At 49.5% G+C, this 21,920-nt stretch overlaps 3 protein-coding genes across 6 annotated transcripts in view; 2 read left to right on the top strand and 1 right to left on the bottom strand.

The window, feature by feature from the left end:
• On the top strand, nucleotides 1-10,690 carry MPV17 (mitochondrial inner membrane protein MPV17). 3 transcript variants are annotated; one of them, XM_023550535.2, is made up of 9 exons: nucleotides 1-124; nucleotides 497-571; nucleotides 6,826-6,941; nucleotides 7,173-7,265; nucleotides 7,344-7,439; nucleotides 7,669-7,701; nucleotides 7,961-8,013; nucleotides 8,205-8,316; nucleotides 8,934-10,689. In XM_023550535.2, exons 2-9 carry the CDS (start codon nucleotides 502-504, stop codon nucleotides 9,036-9,038), a joined length of 678 nt encoding a protein of 225 aa, XP_023406303.1. In that variant the 5' UTR covers nucleotides 1-124; nucleotides 497-501; the 3' UTR covers nucleotides 9,039-10,689. The 3 variants fall into 3 exon arrangements, with proteins under 3 accessions (XP_023406303.1, XP_023406304.1, XP_023406308.1); XM_023550536.2 differs by lacking the exon at nucleotides 1-124 and adding an exon at nucleotides 132-244 and having other exon boundaries at nucleotides 8,934-10,690; XM_023550540.2 differs by lacking the exons at nucleotides 1-124; nucleotides 8,205-8,316 and having other exon boundaries at nucleotides 135-571; nucleotides 8,934-10,686.
• A 144-nt stretch (nucleotides 10,691-10,834) lies between these two features.
• On the top strand, nucleotides 10,835-12,051 carry UCN (urocortin). Its single transcript, XM_003411939.3, has one exon. The coding sequence runs from the start codon at nucleotides 10,835-10,837 to the stop codon at nucleotides 11,213-11,215; it is 381 nt and encodes a 126-aa protein (XP_003411987.1). The 3' UTR covers nucleotides 11,216-12,051.
• The window catches only part of TRIM54 (tripartite motif containing 54), a 32,347-nt gene continuing 22,184 nt past the window's right edge, over nucleotides 11,758-21,920 (bottom strand). The window contains exons 2-9 of one of the 2 annotated variants that reach the window (XM_064295156.1): nucleotides 15,727-15,899; nucleotides 15,185-15,356; nucleotides 13,699-13,794; nucleotides 12,922-13,155; nucleotides 12,658-12,677; nucleotides 12,426-12,550; nucleotides 12,212-12,295; nucleotides 11,758-11,894 (exon numbers count right to left, since the gene is read on the bottom strand). In XM_064295156.1, the coding sequence (XP_064151226.1) occupies nucleotides 11,878-11,894; nucleotides 12,212-12,295; nucleotides 12,426-12,550; nucleotides 12,658-12,677; nucleotides 12,922-13,155; nucleotides 13,699-13,794; nucleotides 15,185-15,356; nucleotides 15,727-15,899 (921 nt within the window). In that variant the 3' untranslated portion in view covers nucleotides 11,758-11,877. Of the gene's footprint in view, nucleotides 11,895-12,211; nucleotides 12,296-12,425; nucleotides 12,551-12,657; nucleotides 12,681-12,921; nucleotides 13,156-13,698; nucleotides 13,795-15,184; nucleotides 15,357-15,726; nucleotides 15,900-21,920 lie in introns of both variants that reach the window. The other variant, XM_064295155.1, reaches the window with a different exon arrangement.

The raw sequence follows: 21,920 nt of genomic DNA, 5'->3' as shown, positions 1-21,920 counted from the left end.
CCCTCGGCCGGCTCAGGTCACGTGGTGAGGGCTCGGCGCTCCGCGGTCACCAGCACAAAGGGCAGCGCGCGCTCACAAGGCATGTGACTGTTGCAGGCCCGGGGAGTCACGGGCCCTATTTCCGGTATGGAGTAAGGAAGGATGCGGGCTGGTTCCCACTAAGTCTGCATATGGGGACCGACCAGGCTCACTTTCCGGGGACCCAGGCTTTGGGCGGAAGCCAGAGCAAGCCTGTCCTCCCAAGGTGGCCCCGATTCAGGGCTGTGGGTGGGGAGGGCAGGTGGCTACTCAGGCATTCCTTAGCCACGGTCTTCTCTTCCCTGATTGACTAAAGCGACCCCTGTGACAGGAAGCTGTCCAGGTAGCATCCCTCCTGCCTGAGACTCACCTTTAGGACAGATTGGAAGCAGGGGATGGGCACAAGAGGACAGTCAGGAGCCTCCTTAATTGTGGGGAGGGGCAGTGGGGTGACTCCCCTCTCCTTTTGGCTTGACAGGAAGCATGGCACTCTGGCGGGCATACCAGCGGGCCCTGGCTGCTCACCCATGGAAAGTACAGGTCCTGACAGCCGGTGAGTGTCCCTCTGGGACCAGAGTGGGACCAGAACAGGTTGATTTGGGAGACAGAGGCTGGTCCCACTGCACTTCCCTCATTCCTTGCTTCTGTTCAGCCGCTTTTAAGGGCTGGCGTCTCTAATTCCAAGCTGTCCCCAGTCTTTTGGAGGATGGGTCAGCAAGGCCTTTCTGAATGGAGGGGTATGCAGTTTGCCTAGCTGTGAAGTAGGGATCTGTAAAGCCCTCAGAAAGCCGAGGATGGACATTGCCCCAACTTAGAAAAGTAAGAAGTAATAACAAACTCTTTTCTAACATTTTACAGTGTGCAAAGCATTTTCACACACATTATCTCTCAGGGTCCCCAGAAAGGTCTGTCAGCTAGGACTACTTGAGTCCACATTAGACCGCACACCTAATAGTTGCTGAAATCAGGACTGTTACCCCCAGCTTATTTTCCTTAGTATTTTTTTTATCGTGAGTGTATCTTAATATACAAAAGAATGATTAAGACATGTATATACAGTATTAAATAGTATTAAAACTAAGCACTCCTTTATCAGTACCCAGTTTTGAGAGCCTTTGAGCATCTCTTCCTAATTCACACACCTGAAGAGGTAACCACATTCCTGAGTTTGTCATTCTTGCTTCTTAGTTTTATCATCTATGTATGTATCCCAAACAATATTCTAACCAAGGTTTTTTGACTCATAATCCAGTGATTGCGTAGCAAACTAGCAAAAGTAACCCAGTTACTTACCTGCATTTGTTAACATCTTCAGTTTAGCAGGTTGGCTAACCGAAGCGCGTATGGCACAGGGATAAGTAGGTTTTATTGGGGGGAAGGATTAGAAGATCCTGTGACCATTGGGGCAGTGCAAGGGGTGGTCAGATTCAGGTGTAGTCTTGCCTGTGTTTAGAGGAAGGGAGCAGGACTCTAGTGAGGACCATGGGCTTCTAGGGAGGGGTAGGAGTGTTGCAAAGGTAGAGGGGCTACTGACAGCCAGGGCAGAACAGGGATCTGTTACTGGTATAGCCCTGCATCAGTACAAGAAACTTCATTGGGTGACTGGCCAGGGGATGGACCCTTTTGGCCCTCCTTGGGTCTCTCTCCAGCCTCCTGTGCCCAGCCACCCCATGTCCTGTCCTCAGAGTGTCCGTCAGCCTGCATGACTCACCTGGCTGCGTGTGGTGACTCATACTGGATTGTGTAGCAGTGATGGGAACTGACATGCTGGGCCCTTTGCCCAGCCTCAGATTCCCTCAGGGCTGGTGACTGCCAGCAGGAAGGGCCCTTGTGGCCATCAAATATAGGGAGGCAGGGATAGTTCCTGGGTTTCCCTGTTGCAGATGAGGGCAGGAGCTAGAGCTCCAGGAGGGCCCAAGTGCAGATCCGTGGTTGGACTAGGGTTCCAACATGTCTGAGCTAGAGCCCTTTGATCCCACACCCTCAGTCTTCCTTGAGGGTGTGCCAACATTCCAGCTCAGCCCTGAAGCAACCTGCAGCCCCCTAGGTAGCCCCTTTCTCAGGCTTTTCCAGACCCTTCGGATTTTTCCATCCCTGCTGCTCAGAGTATTTGGATCAAAGTACAAATAAAAGGGAGAGGTGGATTTAGCTTACTGAGCCATATTTGGACTCTAGCACAGGAGTCTCTGAGGTCCCATGGGACAGCTCATCACATTGGGAAACTTGGTGTTCAAAGACCAAGATTGGAATCTCAGAGCCATAGCACTCAGCAGCTGCATATGCAGGCTAAGTCAGTAAACTTCTCTGGGCCCCAGTTGCCTCGTTTTGAACTCAGGTTTAGTTCAACAGGCACGTTGTCAGGATTACAGCTCTGAAAAGGCTTTGGAAATCAAAAACTGTTCTATAAACGTAATGGCTCAAGAGGTTGGCCCTTTCTATGAGTCTTGGCAGCCCAGGCACAACAAGCTATTCTTTTTATAGAAGTGCTTGGGTTTCATTTGTTCTACTTGACACAAGGCTGAACATGGGTAAATAAATAGCTTTGGTTCCCCCAAAAACAGAGTCTGAAGCTTTTGTGCTGATACTTTGTTAGCGAGTGATCCCATGGAAGGGAAGGAGGGAGAGCCAATACAAGGATGCATTATCAAATTGGCCACTGCTAAGAGCAACTGGTTGTTCAATGTCTTGGACTGTCCCAGAAGCTCTTTGAAATGCATCTTAGGGGTATCTGTCAGTACGGAGAAAAGGAGAACCCTTTATCTACTAGTTCCCACCCCACGTCAGTCAAAGGTCCTCTCCATGGGATAGTAACTTCCAGGTGGCATGTGGATAGGCTCTGGTGGGACTGCTGCAGTGTCCCCAGGTAAGGCATCAACAGTGAAGCCCCAGGTGTGGCATAGGCCTGAGGCAAGAATCTTTCCAGGTGAACTGCAGTAGTGGCTACAGTAGGAGATAAGTGAAGTCAAGAAGATCTGAAATGGTTCCTAAGAAGTGTCTGATTCACCCGTTTTGGCCAAGCCAGAGTCAGGAACAGGTAGCCTAGGGGAGGGGCCACTGCATGTTCTGAAGAGAGTGAGTCAGCCTCATCTTCCTTTTTGGTGGGCCCTTCCAGTCTTCTGTAGGCCCAGGGCCCAGCCCCACCTATCCTAGCCCACTCAGTCCTGCAGTGGGGGCAGATGAGCTCCTTCAGACACTGGTCTCCCTGGAGTCTGAATGCAAGATATGAGCGCTCTGTAAGCATTAGAGGCCATCTTGTCCAGCACCTGATATCACAGAAGGAAACTGAGGCACGAGGGGATGATGTGCACTGACGTCTTGCGTGGTCAGTGGTGGAGCTGACAGTAAACCTAGGGCACCCCCACTGCACTGCCCTGTGCTTGAGACTGTTGGGACCTCAGTGCTGAGCCTGGCCCCAGTTTGTCTGCACTTAAATATGCGACAAGCTGTGGGACTGTCCATCTGATCTTATTTTCAAGCAGTAGAGAGGGTCAGGCCAGGAATGGAGAGCAGGTCTCACACCCAAGAGATGGTGTGAATTCCAGAGGATACCCTTTCTCCTCTCACTGCCGGGCATAGCTCTCCTTCTGCGCTGTGTGCCAGCCCAAGCCCCCATCCCAGGCAGCCCTTTAATAAGGGAGGAATGAGTCGGCAGCACTGCTGGCCCCATGCCAGGAGCTGTACCTGCGCACCCAAGCCTACTGTATTCAAGGACACGCTTCCTGCTCCTCATCTCAAGAAGCCACTTCCTGCCCCTCTGCCTTCTCATCTTCCATTAATGCTTTGTTTTCTTACATCTAAGACTCCACACATAAAAGCCAGGAGAGGAACAAAATAAGGGAAATGGGGAATTTACCCCCACCCATGCCTGGGAAGACAATGTGGGAGCTGGGGCTTTTCTACTAGTGGGCAGGGGATAGTCCCAAATAGATCTGTGCTCAGAAGCAGGCCCTACGTCCCCCTACTCCACTGTATCTGGTGGTGAGTGACGGCATGAGAACTGGCACCTAGCCAGGGGCATGATGTCACACCACGCCAGCGTCTACCCGCTGGGCTCTGTGCCCAGCCTGGCACTGGGGCATCACTGCCTGGCAGCCCCTTACCCTGCCCCATCATGGTCCTGTGTCCTGTATCTCTCTGAGGTCTCCAACCCCAGCCCCCAGAAGCGAGCCAAACCCCCAGGTTTAGAGCATTGGACTATCCAGACTAACCAAATATGTCCAGGCAGAGTCCAGAGGCTGGGTGGTTGGGTCTGTTTGGGCCCCCAGTTGGAGAAGGTGGGCTCAAGAATCTGAGTGTCTGAGCCCTTGGGCCAGAAATGCAGGGGACCTGATCTTCTGCGAGCCGAAGAGGAACCTTTGGGCACTGCTCAATCTGAAAAGAACAGAACCAGCAGGGGTGACAGAGCTACACACCCCTCCTCACCCCTTCCTGCTACCCCATCACTTCAGAGTCACTCAAGCTTAGGGGCATGGTTTGGGAGGCCTGGAATCCAACTTACTCTCCAAGACTGAGGCTTCCAAGACTGTGGGGCTATAAGTCAGGGGCTTGAGTTTTCATCTCAGCTCTTCCTTTATCTTGCTCTGTGACTGCTGACAAACAAGCAATGAAATGTGAAAACACACACCTCTCTTTGTGAATCTTTCCCAGTCAAATGGAGAAGCGGGAATATTGCTGCCTGCCCTCCCTCCAAGGTGACAAAGAACAGAGATGGATGTGTTCTGGGAAGTAAAAGACAGAGGAAGTGCCCTAGTCCAGGAAGTGCCTTTCCTCTGGGGCCCTTTGGGCCTTGTTTGGGCAGGAACCCCCTGCAAAGGAGCAGCCACAGGAGCCTCCTGGCCAACTGGCTTCTGAGCCTGTCTAACCTGTGCCTGGAGCAGCCTGGCCTTCTTCCTCCTCCTGGAGACGAGGCCCGGGATCAGGTCCCAGCTCCACTCCTTACCAAGTCACCTCATCCTCTGTTTCCTTATCATTAAACCTTCCAGACCTTTTGTGAGGATCGAGTGCGTGAAAGCCCTTTGCAAACTATAAACATCTTGTCTCATTCAGAAAGTGACTGCCTTTTCTGTTCCATCATCCCCATCCTCCTCAGGGCGATCCCTTCCTTTATGCATGGTTACAGCAGCTCTCTTACCTGCCCTAGTACCCTGGTGACCCCAGGTTGCGAGGGAGGGGATAGGGAATTACATGCTAACAACAGGGATAGGGTAGGGGACAAGCCAAGCTCCACTTGGTCCTCACACCTTGAGTGTGACATACTACCCCTTGGGCTTGACTTAGAGTTTTCCATGCCCTTTCCCAGAGCAGTCCTGTTCATTGAGGCAGTAAATTTGAATTTTTCCTTCATTTTGTGAGCACCTGCCAGGGGCTGGGTTCAGTGTGGTGGGGAATAAGAGCACGACAACGTCTGGGATCCTACCCTTACCTTCTAGGAGGTCAGTCTAGCAGTGTTATGGGAAGAACCTCTACTACTTCAGGAGATTCAGGGCTGCCTTGTTGGGTGTGCCAGGGTGGTCCAGAGTTGCTCCATGGCTGAGAGTGCCAGCAGCTGAGGCCAGCAGCCCAGGTCACCTGTGGGTGCCCCAGCCCAGCCTCAGCCTTAGCTCCCAGCCTTAGTCAGCTGCCTCTGACTAGGTGGCTCTGGGCAGGGTTGTACAGAGGATGTGGGGGAAGAGCAGAGCAGTGAGTGTACAGCCAGCATGGACGTCAGAGGCAGCCCCAGCCAAGGAATGGGGATGAGAGATGTGTTTGCCCAGTGCTAATTGAGGGCACAGGGACATGGTGGCTGCAAGGCTGGAGGGGGGCTCTCATTACTTAGTGAGATAGATAGGTGAGCTGGAGGTCATATGGTCATTCTCCAAGTGGCCTTATAAGGGTGTGTTTTCTAGAAGCCATCACGCCACCACAACTGATGAGGGGCTCTGTAAATAGTGATTTCTGCCCTGGTTTCTGGGTGTGGGTTTCTGATTACCACTGCTTGGAGCTGGGGGGAAGCAGGTACAAAGGCCTAGGGACAATGGCTCTAATACCCATTGCCAGCTGAGTCTAAGGTTGTGACGGGGAAGTCTGGGTTTAGCTGATTATCTTAAGAGGTGGCCAGGATTCTTCCTTGGGGGAGACTCTTAGTTCTCAGCCAGTCATTGTCCTGCCTGGGACTGTTTGAGCACTTACGTTTTTGAAAAAGAGTTAACCTTGCTGTTCTCTACAAATAGAGTCCCCAAAACCAAAGCAAAGGACGTTGTCAGGGTCTTACATTGGGCTGGGGAAAAAACCCAGGGTCCCTTTCCATCTTCCACGTGATCTGTTCATAGTGTGGGGTCCTGGAAAGGACCCTGTCCAGGAATCAAGCCACTGGTTCTTGCCCTGGTTGTGTGAGGTTCCGGACCTTTGTTTCCATACCTATAAATAAGGGGTTTGGATGAAATTATCTAGAAAGCCCTTTCCAATTCTGGAAGTCTGTGGTTCTCAGGCCCCCCTGGGTCCTTGGACTCTTCTTCTATCTACAGTTTCTGACTCCAGCTCCTTTTACTGATCAGTACAAAGCTCTTGGGCCTTGGTCTGCTCATCCCTGTTTCTAGCAGGACACACATGAGGTGTCACCACCCTTTGGGAGAAGAAAGCCTTCAGGTAGCAGGAAGGGTCTGGTCATTTGCCCCCAGAATTAAGCCCTTGGGCTCAGAGTGCAGATCACAAGTGCCTCATTCAGCCTGCAGACTGGCTTCCTTTGTGAAATGGAAGTCCAGTGAGGACCATTAGGAAACATTTCTGTCCTCAGGAGATATCCTGACAACACCTGTATACCCTGCACAGGGTCCCTGATGGGCCTGGGTGATGTAATCTCACAGCAGCTGGTGGAGAGTCGGGGTCTGCAGGGATACCAGGCCGGCCGGACCTTGACCATGGTATCTCTGGGCTGTGGCTTTGTGGTAAGTTGTGGGCTGCCAGTGGATTAGACAGTGGTCTGCATTCCATATCATCCATTGGTTTCCCTTGGCCTCTTTCTCACACCTATGCCACCTGCCTTCCTCTTTTTTCCTGGGTCTGTGCTCCCCTGGGACTTGCTTTCTAATGCCTGGGGGAGGAGATTTGTGATTTAAAAGCCAGGTTCTCTCCTTACTGTATCTTCACCTCCCCACCTGTCTGGGGCTTACTTTCAGGGCCCTGTCATAGGAGGCTGGTACAGGGTTTTGGATCGGCTCATCCCTGGCACCACCAAGGTAGATGCACTAAAGAAGATGTTATTGGATCAGGTGAGCAGAAGGAAAAGGGAACTGGGAAGCATGAGCTGTGTTGGGGAAAGGATGGATTTAGAGATTTTTCTTCCCTAGGGGGGCTTTGCCCCATGTTTTCTGGGCTGTTTCCTCCCACTGGTAGGGACACTCAACGGACTCTCAGCCCAGGACAATTGGGCCAAACTACAGCGGGTGAGCTGGGCAGTCTGCTGGTTGGCAGCTTGGCAGTGTCAGGGGCACGAGGCGGGCTTCACAGAGATAAGGAAGGTGGGAGTGCAAGTTTTGGGGGAGAGAAGCCGAGGGGAGCACGGAGCAGGGCGCATTCTCTGAACTGGCTGGCATCTTTGTGTGATATTCACAGTGGGAGGTGGGAGCTGCTTGGAAGTGAAAGTGTTCATTTGTTCCTTCTCTATCTTCTCAGGATTACCCTGATGCCCTCGTCACCAACTACTATGTAAGAGCTGATGCCTCAACTGCCTGCGTCCTGCTTCCCTAGGTGCAGAAGTGCCAGGGATTGGGGGTCCTCCCGATATAGAAATCCCCTAGTCAGGAATACTCTTGAATTACCAGGGTGGGCACCACTCAGGGGAGCACTCACCCAATTGTCCATCTTTTCTTGTGTACAGAAGTTGGGGTGAGGCCAGGCAAGGCAGTGAGTCTCAGGGTCAGGTAATGGAGGCAGCCACCCAACCTTTACCTTCTCACTCTTGCAGCTTTGGCCTGCTGTGCAGTTAGCCAACTTCTACTTGGTCCCTCTTCATTACAGGTAGGACAGAGCCCTACCCCACTGGGGACAAATGATTCTCATTTCAACCTGAGCTACTTTACGCTCCCAATCAGAACACTGTGCCCTGATCAGAGCTCCTCAGACTCCCAAGCACTGTATTCAGGACCTCTTCCCTCTGACAGAAACTGGCCCAGAGTGTCTCACCTGCTGACCTTCTTTCATCTTCCTAGGGAGGATGCTGCTTCCATGGCTCCTACCTCCATGCCACCTGAGTTCTCCACCTTTGATGCCATATCTTCAGGGACAGTGCCTATGGTGCTGCAGCCTAGGTTAGACAGAAAGGTAGACCCAAAAGCCAAGTAGGAACTTGGTCAGGTTAGTCCACTGCAAAGTATCATTTTGTCCTAATAAGAAAGGTAGTTGCTGGACCACAATAAAAAATAGAGTGGAACTAAAGATGAGTAGTTAAAATGATCGGAGGTGAGGGGGCTTTGGGAAAAGGAAAAAATATGAAGCTATTCAAATAGGACATGGTCAAAATTTACATGAATAGCCTAACTAAACAAAATGGAGGTTTATGAACCAAATCCTAAACATTAGGATCCCTGGCAACACTCTTTGAAACTAGAACAAGGTAAATTTAAAGTAAAGTGAAGGAGGTGCCACTCCATGTGGCAGGAAGTACATTTTTGGAGTATGAAATCTCAGTTGGTATCAGACAGATAGATAAATGTATTTAGAAGGGACCTGGACAGAGAGGTGAATAACAGAGCTGTACAGAGCTGGTGGTTCTCTGGTCTGAGCCACACAGTCCCTCCATGAGGGGCTGAAGGAAAGAGACCTAAACTCCGGAAGTTCTCAGAGATAATCCCTTCTTTCTATTGCACTTGCCATTTCCTTTCCCATCTCTATTCTCTGCTTCCTCCTTATTCTTCCTCTTCTCCATTCCTGTTCCTTAGGTTGGCCGTTGTCCAGTGTGTTGCTGTTATCTGGAACTCCTACCTGTCCTGGAAGGCACATCAGCTCTAAGTGTGCCTCACTCCATTGTTTCTGCCTTGCAGTGACTCAGCTTGACCCTGGAATGGGTCAGACCACTTCCTCGACGCTTTTGTGAGGTTGTGTTGCTGGTCAGAACTTAATGGGGTTAGCAGTCTGAGAGGGCCCATTTCACTTTAAAATGTAAACTGACTCCTTTTGAAATCACAAAAACCATTATAATGGCCTTATACCCACCACATAGTAGGCACTCCCTAAGTATTTAACTGGAAACCCTTGTGGCACAATGGTGAAGAGCTATAGCAACCAAAAGGTCAGCAGCTCGAATCTACCAAGGGCTCCTTGGAAACCCTGTGGGGCAGTTCTACTCATGGAGTCACTATGAGTCAGAATTGACTTGACAGCAACGGGTTTTTTTTTTTTTAAGTATTTAACTGTCTTGATCATGGCACCTTTATTTCACCCCCATATCCTAGCAAATGCCCCTCCTCCGCACTCTACATACACAGCCCTAGTGTAGCTCCAGCCCTTTGGGACCCCTCCAACCCTGTGAATACATTTTTAGGTATGTAGTCTGGGACCTGCAGTCAACAAGTAAGGCTAATCAGAAAACTATTGGAGAGTCAAAATTCCTAGAGCTGGAAAGCCCAGAGACTACCAAGTCCAATCTTCTTTTGCAAATGAGAACACCAAGTCTCATATAAGTGAGATGACTGGCCACATCATTAGCTAGTGACAGAGTAGAAATTTGAACACAAGTTTCCTTACTTTCTACTCAGTGATCTTAACTTGAAAGTCTAATGTATGTAATACTGCTATTTTGATTCCCAAGAGCAAAATTAAACTTGGCTAAGTTACCACTTTGGGCAAACTCAGAAACAAATGGACTGTGTGTGTGGGGGGGGGGTATAAAACCACCCTGAGGCCAGAGGCCCTCTTACATGGTGCCTCCATCAGGCAGCCCTACAATTTAGATTCTGGGACTAGTAGATCAAGGATCCTACAGACTTTAGCTGCAACAGATCCGGTGCCTTATTCTCCTCTGGCTGGGTCCCAGAGTGGTAGCTGAGTGTCAGCGGTGCGCCCCTCATTGCCTCAGTTTGTGAAACTGATAGCTGGGCTCCCAATGCATAAGGCCCTTTCTAGATGGGGAGAACAGGTCAGCACCATGGACAGCCCCTAGGTCCCACCTCCCTTTCGCGTGCTAGAGAAGACGCGTCTCCCGGCTAGTCTGGTCTGGGGTCGGGCTGACTGTTCTAAGCAGAGCGAAGGAATCCTGTTTGTACCAGAGTAATTCTTTACGCCCGGACCGCCTTCTCGCTCTCCCGAGTGCGGTGCCGCATTCCTGCGCTCCTTCCAGCGCTCACCCAAAGACTGGAAGTGTGTGTCCAAAGGCACGCCCGTCGGGGGGCTCACGGGACTCAAGCTGCCGCCGTCATTGCTTCTACAATCAGTGGATGTTCTTCGCTGACGTCAGTAGGAGCAGTCCTGGCGCTATATAAGGCTGGCGGCGGTCCCGGGACAGACCCCGCTCTCCCCAAGGCGCCCACAGCCCGGCCCTGGGGACAGAGACCGGAGCTCCGTCTTACTTCGTGCAGACGCTCTGCGACAACCTGTGAGTGGCTCGGAGCCTCCGCTGAGATCCCCTCAGCACCAGGACTGCGCTCAGCTCGCTCGCCGCGACCGCCAAGTGGGAGGAAGGGTGGGACAGGGCAGGAGGGAAGGCTGTGAGCGCCGGGCGGCAGCCCGAGGGGCCGGCGGGGGAGGGGTCCACCTTGGTGCGGAAGGGGAGCGGCGCCCCCTGCAGCTGCCCAACGAGCGCCTCACCCTGCGCTGCCCCTGTGTGTCCAGGGCCAGCGGCACCATGAGGCAGTCGGGGCACGGGGCGCTGCTGGCGGCGCTGCTGCTCCTGGCACAACTGCAGCCGGGGAGCAGCCGCTGGAGCCCGGAGGCGGCGGCAACCGGGGTCCAGGGCCCGAGCCTGCGATGGAGCCCCAGGATACCGAGCCAGAGTGGTGGGGCTCGCGCGCTCCTCCTGCTGCTGGCAGAGCGTTTCCCGCGCCGCGCGGGGCCCGGCCTATGGGAATCCCTGGCCGCGGTAGAACGGCCGCGACGGGACGACCCCCCGCTGTCCATTGACCTCACCTTTCACCTGCTGCGGACCCTGCTGGAGCTGGCGCGAACTCAGAGTCAGCGGGAGCGCGCCGAGCAGAACCGCATCGTTTTCGACTCGGTGGGCAAGTGATTGTTCCGACCCGGGGCCACGAGAACCTTGACCCCCCCATCCCTCAACCCTAGAGCTGGGACGTGTGCGGCCGGAACTGACCCAGTCCTTCGGGGACTGAGTGGCCCAGGGATATCCTGAGCACTCTCTGCGTTACTATTTTTTAATAAAAGTACCGAAGAGCCTTCGGCTTCTGTCATGGGGGCGCGAGGAACCACAGCAGGGTGGGGACCGGGAGAAAAAGTGGGGCCTCCCAGGCCGGCGGGAGGGAACTAAGTGCTGCAGGAGGGCTTTCAGCCAGGTTCCTGGAGTTGCCATTGCCACCGATCCTTCCGGGAACTCAGAAGCCCCAGCACCACCACACCACCTCGACCCTCTTCCCAGGCTCTGTGCTTGCAAGCCTGCACCTGACATCAAAGAGCTGCCCAGTAGGGGTTCATTCCACCTTTGCCCCCAAATGGTCCCACTTTCTGGGAAAGGCGGGATGGTGGTGGGGGTCGCCTTCGAAGCGGATGCTGAGGGAGTGGGGGTGAAAGGAGATGCGGGTCTGGGACGCAAAAGTCCTTTATTGAGCCCCCTTCCCCTGGCGGGGCGCCGAGCTGGGTGGCCCGCTGGTCTCTGCGCAGATCTCTGGTACCCGAGTGCCAGGCCCAGGGAGCGCGGGCTCCCGAATAGGGGTCGGATCAGTGGAGGCCTGTGCCTGGGAAAAGCAGCTTGGTGGCAGGATGCTCCAAAGGAACGAGGGAACCCCGAAAAGCAGTTCACTCCCTTCCCCTCCCAACCTGGGTTTCTCCCCGACTTTGGTCTCCCAAAGCCCCAAAGGAATGGCGGGCGGGAAAGAAAGTGTACATGCATGCGCGCTGGGTGCACCACTCTCAGGTTCGAGGGACCGGATGGCACCTAACATGAACGGTTGCTCCAAGAGGCTCCTGGCGCCGCAGGGAGCGCCATCATGGGAGGAGCGGACAGGAGCGTGCCTGCCAGTTCCCGCCCCCATGCGGGTCGGGCCACACTCACTGTCCGGCCGCTCTTCCTCTGGCCCCGCGCTGCCTTCTTCCGCGTCCAACACCACCTCCTCATCTTCTTCCTCCCCCGAAGCGCCTAGGCAAGGAAGCCCCAGTGAGGTGGAGTCCCTGCTTTTCTGGCCGTAGTGCCCCACCTGACCTCCACCCTGAGGGTCTGGACTTCCAGCCCTCGAGCCCGCCGCCCCCTACCTCCCTCTCTCCCTCACCTGGTTGGAAGTCGATGGTCCTCAGCATTTCGGCCACGTGCTCCACGCTCACGGTGAATTGCTCCATGCTCTCATAGCCCGGCTCCGGCCGTCCTGCCAGCTCTACCTTCGACATTGTCCCAACCCTGCAGCGGCCGCAGGGGCTCAGCTAGAAACACCCGAGCACCCTGAATCTCTCCCTGCCAGTGGGAGCCCCCGGGCCTTCCTTTCCCCTCCCGCTCCACCGACTCACTTATTGATCAGCTCCTTGGCCTGCTGCAGGGAAGAAAAGGAGGGTAAGAGTAAGCACTGCGCTCAGCCCTGCCAAAGCCGGCTCTCACATTCCCTTCCGCGGGGTAGGAGGGGTATATATCCCAATTTCAACCTCAGAAGCGGTGACATGCCCAAGGTCGTGGAGTAAGTAGGGGTGAGAGAAGGCTAGAGCCCAAGTCTCTAGGTGCCAAGGCCCCCACTCCAGCCACTAAGCGGCCCTGCTGCCGTCCCTCCCAGGGCCCACCTGGAGGTAGAGCGCCATCTGCGGCTCCTCCATGGACTGGATGGCGGACTCCACGAGCTTAGAGGAAGCCTCCAGGTGGTCTCCATACTGGCGGATGAGGCCGCGGACACGCTGCAGCTTCGCCTCCTGCTCGCGGGCCAGCGCCTGCAGCAACTCGCCCTTGCGCTCCTCCAGCACCGCACACAGGGTCTCAAACCTCTGGTTTAGCAACTGCTTCTGCCTTCGGCTGTTGTCCTGGAACATGGGGAGCAAGGATGAGGGGAGGTATGGCTGAGACCCCACAGCTGGGAGAGTCCCCCCCGACTTGTCCATTGCCCAGCCCCCCACTTAATTGAAGGCACAGAGAGCCAAGAAGGAAAATGACTTGTACATGGTCACACCACAATTTAGTGGCAGAGCCAAAACTCCAGCCAGGGGCTGCTGATTCCGAGATCTTTTCAAAAACAACTTCACTAAGTGCTCTCACAAAGAATCAACTAGGTAGCTATTACAGAATTATCATCATCACTGTTTCATACAGTAAGACCCAACAAAACCAAAGCACAGAGAAGTTAAGTAACTACCAAAATCACAGTGCTAGTAAGTGGAAGAGTTGGGATTCAAACCTTGCAGCTTAGCTAAGTACATCCCACTACTTGTGTGGTTCATCTCTGGGAGCCCAGAAACTCACCAACCAGCAGAGGTCAGAGAAGGGCAGAGAGGGGCAGTTCTCTTGGGAGCCCAGGGTCTCCAGGTCAGCCAGTGGCCACTCCCTCCTCCCTCCAGGCCCAGGCTCACCTCAATGGTCTGGCACACCTCCTCCATCTGCGTGATTACTGCTTGCACACGGTCATTGCCTGCCACCAGCATGGCGATGCCATCGCTGAGCTCACTCTGCCACACACAGGCCAGCACTTAGGGCTGCAGGGCCTAGCCTAGGCTGCACCCCTCCAGCCCCAGCCAGGGTTGCCCAGGACAAGACTCCCGCCCTCCACTGCACTATCAGGGCATCTTCAGGGCAGCTATTACAGAGATTTAGGGGGTGTGGAAACATCCAAGAAGTATGGAAGCACATCCTATGAATTCTAGAAGGAGGTGGAGAGAGGATGCCTTCCATTACTAAATGAGACAGGACTAGACATTCTCCGAATATCCACTACAAGCCAGGTACTACTAGGTACTTTATCTGTAGGTTTCTGCCTTTCATCAGTTCTAGAAATTTCTTAGCCATAATCTGTTTAGATACTATTGCCTCTTCTCCGTGCCCTTAATTCTCTCATTCTGGGACTCTGATTAAATATATGTTAGACCTTCTCATTCTTAACCTTCTCATCTCTCAGTGCTGCATTCTGGGTAATTTTTTCAGTCCTCTGTTCCTGTCCACTAATTCTCTCTTTAGAGAAGTCTGTCATTTTATTCATCCTTTGAGTGCTTTATTTTAACAATTATATTTGCATTTCTAAAAGTTCTTTTTGGTTCTTTGTCAAATCTGCACAATCATTTTTGAGAGTCTATTATTGCTTTTTTTTAAATTCCATCTTTTTAAAAGCATTTTATACATAGTGGTTTTCTATTCTTTAATAATTCCAATATCTGAATTCCTCGGGGGTCTAAATCTGTTGTTTTCTTTCTTCCGATTTTACTCATGGAGTACATTTCTTTGTGTATGTTCAATTGTGAGCTAATATTTTGTTGATCTTACTCTATGGAAAACCCAAGTGCCTAACTCAGGATGCTTTCCTCCAGAGATAATTTGTACAGTATTTGCTTTTGTCAAAAGCCAGGTGGTGCAACCAACCACTTTAGCTGTGGGATTCCACTTTAGTCTTGTGAGTCTCCGATCTAGGTCTCCCGCCTTTTAAGGGTTTTGAGGGACAGTGCCAGCATTTGCCCTCTGGGATGCTGCCTTTCCTGTGCTTACCACTCAGGGTTCTGTTTCCTGCTCACTACTGCCTCCTTTCCACCCTCACTCAAGTTTGGAGATTTCCTTTATGCTTACCAATATGATTAAAAAATTATGTCTTATACAGAATCTAGTTTTGTCTCTGAAAAGTGCTTTCATCCATTATCTAATTTTATCCCCATGACAACTCTCAGAAATATGTACTTTTATCCTCATTTTCCTAAATGAGGAAAACAAGGGTCAGAGAAGTCAAGTGAGTTAAGGATAGAGCTGGGACGTTAGCCCTGATTTACCTGACTTCAAGTAGAATAAGAGTCTGAAGTTTGAGACCCTGTGCTATGCCCCCACCCTCTAGATACCTGCTCCCTCCCTGCCTGATACCTTCTGGCGTTTATAAATGGTGGGCAGTGGGGCCACCTCACAGTCCTTGTGGGCACCAAAGACCTTGCAGAGTGAGCAGGTGGGCACTTCACAGCTCAGGCAGTAGATATTGATCTTCTCATCTTCATGCTCCTCACACATGAGGTGCTGCTCAGCTTTGGAGTGCAGTGGCCTAGAGAAGGACAGGGTGGGGAGGGGGGCAGGTGGGTCATGGGCCAGACCATGGAGAGGTGGGACCCAAAATTGTGCTCTGTGGCTGGGCAGATGGGGGCCTTCCAGAATGCTTTTAGTTCGGGGAATAGATAGAGGAGGCCTGGATCCAAGAACAACCTGTATTGCAGGAGGAAATCGTGGAGGGTGAAATGCCATCCTCTCCCAGGAGGTGAAAGTTACCCGGGGCAAGTCTTTCTCCCTCTCTGGGTCCAGTCTTCTCTCTAAACTGAGGACTGACTGTTTTGATTCCTCCCTTCTGGCCCTGATGATTTCCCTGGTTGTGTCCCAGGCCCTGGCCTTCAGAGAAGCAAGAGCCCCCCGCAGCTCACCTGGATGACTCCTGCTTGTAAATGTCGATAATGTTCTCAACTAGAAGGTTTCGCTGCAGGCCATAGACACCGTGTCGGTCAAGGACAACCTCATGCCTGCAAGACGGGCAGCGAAAACGGCCTCCTGAAGACACAGTGGTGGAGCCCCGGGATTGCCATAGAGGGTTTGAGGCCTGTGGCATGAGAGAACAGGCACAACAAGGCATGAGGGACCTCAGAGAAAGCAGGGGGAACGCCATGGGGGTTCAGGAGTAGGAGGATGGTGGAGGGGGAGGCATCAGCTCTTTCATATGGCTGGACCTTCCTCTGAAAGCAGCTCAGGGTGAGTGATCATATCTTGTTTCTCATCTCTGTTTCATTATTCAGCCTACCTCCTTGAGTGTCCCTACATCCAGAGCCTAGCTTTGGCTAAGGCCTAGTCAGGAGGGGATCTCCCCAGAGGGACCCAGCTTGGAGATGTGGGGAGGTGGTTCTGGTGAGTCTAGTTTACATTCTCCCAGCATCATCTTTACACATTCCAAAGAGGAAAGGGTTCCTCTCAGCTTATTTAAAAAGTTTTGAGAAGACACTGATTGGCCCAGCTTGGGCCAAATGCTCACACTTTGGGCCAATCACTGAGGCCCAGAGAGCAATGTAATATGATGGACCCTGCTTGGATCATGTGCCCACTATTCAAAAGCAGGTTTCATGTAAGAAGGTGGCAACTCCCATTTGATCTCATATCATGAAGAAGAGAAGAGTGTGTCTCCAAAAGAAAGGGGTAAGTTTGGGCATAGCCTCTGAAGGGATTGGTTGTAAACCAGGTAGCCACCCAAGGTGTGCCCTGTTATAGGCACCTTACCTTGTGATTAAGGGGTAAGGGAAGCTTTTCAGGATTAGGGACATCTATGATAATACTTGAAGGATAAATAAGAATTAGCCAGGTGAAAGGATGGCAAAAGAGGCAAGAGTGTTTCAGGCCAAAGGAACGGTATTTGCAAAGGCCTAAAGGTAGGCTGTGACTGTTTGGGTTCAGAGGACTGAACAATGCCTAACATGTTGAAGTGGAGCTTGGGAGTAGTACAGTAGGGAGGGGCAGGTGAGACCCAGCATGTGGAAGACATGGCAAGCCTCTCTAAGGAGTCCAGACTTTGTTCTAAAGGTAATGGAAAGCCATTTATGAGTTTTAAGAAGAATGATGTGATCAGGTATATGTTACAGAAAAGCCACTTTGGTTATATGTGGAGAATGGATTGAGGGTAAGTGAAGGCTAGGGAGGAGGAGGCCACTGCAGCCATCAATGTAAGAGGAGCTGGTCATCTGAGCTAAGGCAACGGAAATGAGCATTAGTCTAGCAGTCAAGAGAGGAAGATTTTAGTCAATGTTCCCATATCTGTGAAAGAGGATCTACATTGCAGGTTTGTTGCGAGAAGAGCAAATGGAAGAATGCTTGGGACATCCCCTTGTAAACTATAAAACAAACAAACAAACAAAAAAAACTATAAAGCATTATACAAATGTGAGGTCCCTAACATTCCCTGCCTATAACCCTGAGGGGGGTTGTTGTTGTTAGGTGCCATCGAGTTGGTTCCGACTCATAGCCATCCCGTGCACAACAGAATGAAACACTGCCTGGTCCTGTGCCATCCTCACAATCATTGCTATGTTTGAGCCCATTGTTGCAGCCACTGTGTCAATTCATCTCCTTGAGGGTCTTTCTATTTTTTTTTTTTTTCCACTGACCCTGTACTTTACCAAGCACGATGTCCTTCTCCAGGGACTGGTCCCTCCTGATAACATGTCCAAACTATGTGAGATGAAGTCTCACCATCCTTGCTTCTAAGGAGCGTTCTGGCTGTAGTTCATCCAAGACAGATTTGTTCACTCTTCTTGCAGTTTGTGGTATATTGCATATTCTTGGCCAACACCATAATTCAAATACATCATTCTTTAGTCTTCCTTATTCACTGTCCTGCTTTTTCACATGCATATGAGGCAATTGAAAATATCATGGCTTGGGTCAAAGGTGACATCTTTGCTTTTTAACACTTTAAGAGGCCTTTTGCAGCAGATTTTTCTAATGCAATACATCATTTGGTTTCTTGACTGCTGCTTCCATGGGTGTTGATTGTGGATCCAAATAAAAAGAAATCTTTGACAACATCAATCTTTTCTCTCTTTAGCATGATGTTGCTTATTGGCCCAGTTGTGAGGATTTTTGTTTTCTTTACGTTGAGGCGTAATCTGTACTGAAGGCTGTGGTCTTTGATCATCATCAGTAAGTGCTTCAAGTCCTCTTTGTTTTCAGCAAGCAAGATTGTGTCATCTGCATAATGCAGGTTGTTAATGAACCTTCCTCCAATCCTGATGCCACATTCTTTTTCATATAGTCCAGCTTCTCGGATTATTTACTCAGCATATAAATTGAATCGGTATGGTGAAAGGATACAACCATCAAGCACATTTTTCCTGTTTTTGAACCATGCAGTATCCACTTGTTCTGTTCCGTTAACTGCCTATTGGTCTATGTACAGGTTTCACATGAGCACATTTAAATGTTCTGGAATTCCCATTCTTTGCTATGTTATCCATAATTTGTTATGATCCACACAGTCAAATGCCTTTGCATAGTCAATAAAACACAGATAAACATCTTTTTGGTATTCTCTGTTTTCAGCCAAGATCCATCTGACATCAGCAATGATACCCCTTGTTCCATGTCGTCTTCTGAATCGGCTTGAATTCCTGGCAGTTCCCTGTCGATGCACTGCTGCAACCATTTTAAAATTATTTTCAGCATAATTTTACTTGCATATGATATTGTTCAATAATTTCCACATTATGTTGGATTGCCTTTCTTTGGGATGGGCGCGAATATGGATCTCCTCTAGTAGGTTGGCCAGGTAGCTATCTTCCAAATTTCTTGGCATAGATTTGCACCCCTTTGTTAAAACATTTCAAACTTTGTTAAAACATTTCAACTGGCATTCCACCAGTTCCTGGAGTCTTATTTTTCACTAATGCGTTCAATGCAGCTTGGACTTCTTCCTTCAGTACCGTCAGTTCTTGATCATATACTACTTCCTGAAATGGTTGAATGATGACCAATTCTTTTTGGCACAGTGACTGTGTATTCCTTACATCTTTTTTTTTTTTTATTATTGTGCTTTAGGGGAAAGTTTACAGCTCAAATTAATTTCTCATACAAAAATTTATACACATATTCTTATGTGACCCTAGTTGCTCTCCCTGTAATGTGACAGCACATTTCTCCTTTCCACCCTGGATTTCCCATGTCCATTGAACCAGCTCCTACCCCTTTCTGTCTTCACATCTTTCCTCCAGACAGGAGCTGCCCTTTTAGTCTCATGTTTATACTTAACCTAAGAAGCACACTCTTCACAAATATCATTTTATGTCTTATAGTCCAGTCTATTCTTCGAAGAGTTGGCTTTGGGAATGGCTTTAGTTCTGGGATAACAGAGAGTCTGGGGGCCACGTTTTCTGAGGTTCCTCCAGTTTCAGTCAGACCATTAAACCTGGTCTTTTTACGTGAATTTGAGTTCTGCACCCCACTTTTCTCCTGCACCTTCAGGGACTCTCTGTTGCATCCGTCAGGGTGGTCATTTGTGGTAGCCGTACACCATCTAGTTCTCCTGGTCTCAGGCTGATGGCGTCTCTGGTTTATGTGGCCCCTTTCTTCTCTTGAGCTAATATTTTCCTTGTGTCTCTGGTGTTCTTCATTCTCCTTTGCTGCAGGTGGGTTGGGACGAATTGATGCATCTTAGATGGCTACGCGCTAGCTTTTAAGACCCCAGGTGCCGCGCACCAAAGTGGGATGCAGACCATTTTCTTAATAAACTTTGTTATGCCAATTGACCTAGATGACCCCTGAAACCATGGTCCCCAGACCCCTGCCCCTGCTACATTGTCCCTCCAAGGGTTTGGTTGTGTTCAGGAAACTTCTTAGCTTTTGGTTTAGCCCAGTGGTGCTGACTTCCCCTGTATTGTGTGTTGTCCTTCCCATGACTTAAGATAATTCTTGTCTACTCTCTAATTAATGAATTCCCCTTTCCCTCCCTCCCCGTCCTCATAGCTATCAAAGAAGGTTTTCTTCTGTGTCTAAACCTTTCACTGAGTTCTCATAATAGTGGTGTCATACAATATTTGTCCTTTTGCAACTAATTTCACTCAGCATAATGCCTTCCAGATTCATCCATGTTATGAGATGTTTCACAGATTCATCATTGTTCTTTACCGTTGAGTAGTATCCACTATGTGACTATACCATAATTTGTTTATTCATTTGTCCACTGATGGGCACCTAGGCTATTACCATCTTTTTGCTACTGTGAACAGTGCTGCAATGAACATGGGTGTGCATATATCTATTCGTGTGATTGCTCTTATTTCTCTAGGACATATTCCAAGGAGTGGGATTGCTGGATTGTATGACACTTTTGTTTCTAGCATTTTAAGGAAGCATCAAATCGATTTCCAAAGTGGTTGTACCATTTTATATTCCAATCAGCAGTGTATAAGTGTTCCAGTCTCTCCAACATTTATTATTCTGTGTTTTTTGGACTAATGCTAGCCTTGTGGGAGTGAGATGGTATCTCATTTTAGTTTTGATTTGCATTTCTCTAATGGCTAATGACTGTGAGCATTTCCTCATATATTTGTTAGGCGCCTGAATGTCTTCCTTGGTGAAGTGTCTGTTCATGTCCTTTGCCCATTTTTTAATTGGGTTATTTGTCTTTTTGCTGTTGAGTTTTTGCAGTATCATGTAGATTTTAGAGATCAGCCGATGATCGGAAAAGTCATAGCTAAAAACTTTTTCCCCGTCTATTTTTTTTTTTTTTATAGGTAATCTACTTACTGTTTTGGTGAAGTCTTTTTTGGATGAGCATAGATGTTATCCAACTAGTTATCTAGTTTCTCTTCTGGTGTTTGTGTATTGTTAGTAATGTTTTGTATACTGTTTATGACATGTATTAGGGCTCCTAGCATCGTCCCTATTTTTTCTTCCATGATCTTTATCTTTTTAGATTTTATATTTAGGTCTTTGATCCATTTTGAGTTAGTTTTTGTGCATGGTGTGGGGTATGGGTCTCGTTTCATTTTTTTGCAGGTGGATATCCAGTTATGCCAGCATCATTTGTTAAAGGGACTGTCTTTTCCCCATTTAACTGACTTTGGGCCTTTGTCAAATATCAGCTGTTCATAGGTGGATGAATTTATGTCTGCATTCTCAATTCTGTTCCATTGGTCTATGTATCTGTTGTTGTACCAGTACCAGGCTGTTTTGACTACTGTAGGTTCTAAAATCAGGTAGAATGAGGCCTCCCACTTTGTTCTTCTTCAGTAATGCTTTGCTTATCTGGGGCCTCTTCCCTTTCCATATGAAGTTGGTGATTTGTTTCTCCATCTCATTAAAAGATGTTGTTGGAATTTGGATCAGGATTGCATTGTATCTGTGGAACACTTTGGGTAGAATAGACATTTTCACAATGTTGAGTCTTCCTATCCATGAACAAGGTGTGTTTTTCCACTTATGTAGGTCTCTTTTGGTTTTTTGCAGTAGTGTCTTGTAGGTTGTTTTTTTTTTTTTTTTTTGTATAGGTCTTTTACATCTCTGGTTAGATTTATTCCTAAATATTTTATCTTCTTGGGGGCTGTTGTAAATGGTATTGATTTGGTGATTTCCTCTTCAAAGTTCTCTTTGTTGGTGTAGAGGAATCCAACTGATTTTTGTATGTTTATCTCGTATCCTGATAGTCTGCTGAACTCTTCTATTAGTTTTCAGTAGTTTTCTTGAGGATTCTTTAGGGTTTTCTGTGTATAAGATTATGTCATCTGCAAATAGAGATACTTTTACTTCTTCCTTGCCAGTCTGGATCCCCTTTATTTCTTTATCTAGCCTAATTGCTCTGGCTAGGACCTCCACCACAATGTTCAATAAGAGTGGCGATAAAGGGCATCCTTGTCTGGTTCCCATCTCAAGGGGAATGCTTTCAGACTCTCCATTTAGGATGATGTTGGCTGTTGGCTTTCTATAAATGCCCTTTACTTATTAAATTGAGGAATTTCCGTTCTATTCCTATGTTGCTGAGAATTTTTATCATGAATGGGTTTTGGACTTTGTCAAATGCCTTTTCTGCATCAATCGATAAGATCATGTGGTTCTTGTCTCTTGTTTTATTCATGTGATGGAC

Source organism: Loxodonta africana, chromosome 12 (genome assembly GCF_030014295.1).
Source record: "Loxodonta africana isolate mLoxAfr1 chromosome 12, mLoxAfr1.hap2, whole genome shotgun sequence".
Lineage (NCBI taxonomy): Eukaryota > Metazoa > Chordata > Mammalia > Proboscidea > Elephantidae > Loxodonta > Loxodonta africana.
The sequence above is the reverse complement of the archived record's forward strand: the minus strand, read 5'-3'. Positions and strand labels throughout refer to the sequence as shown.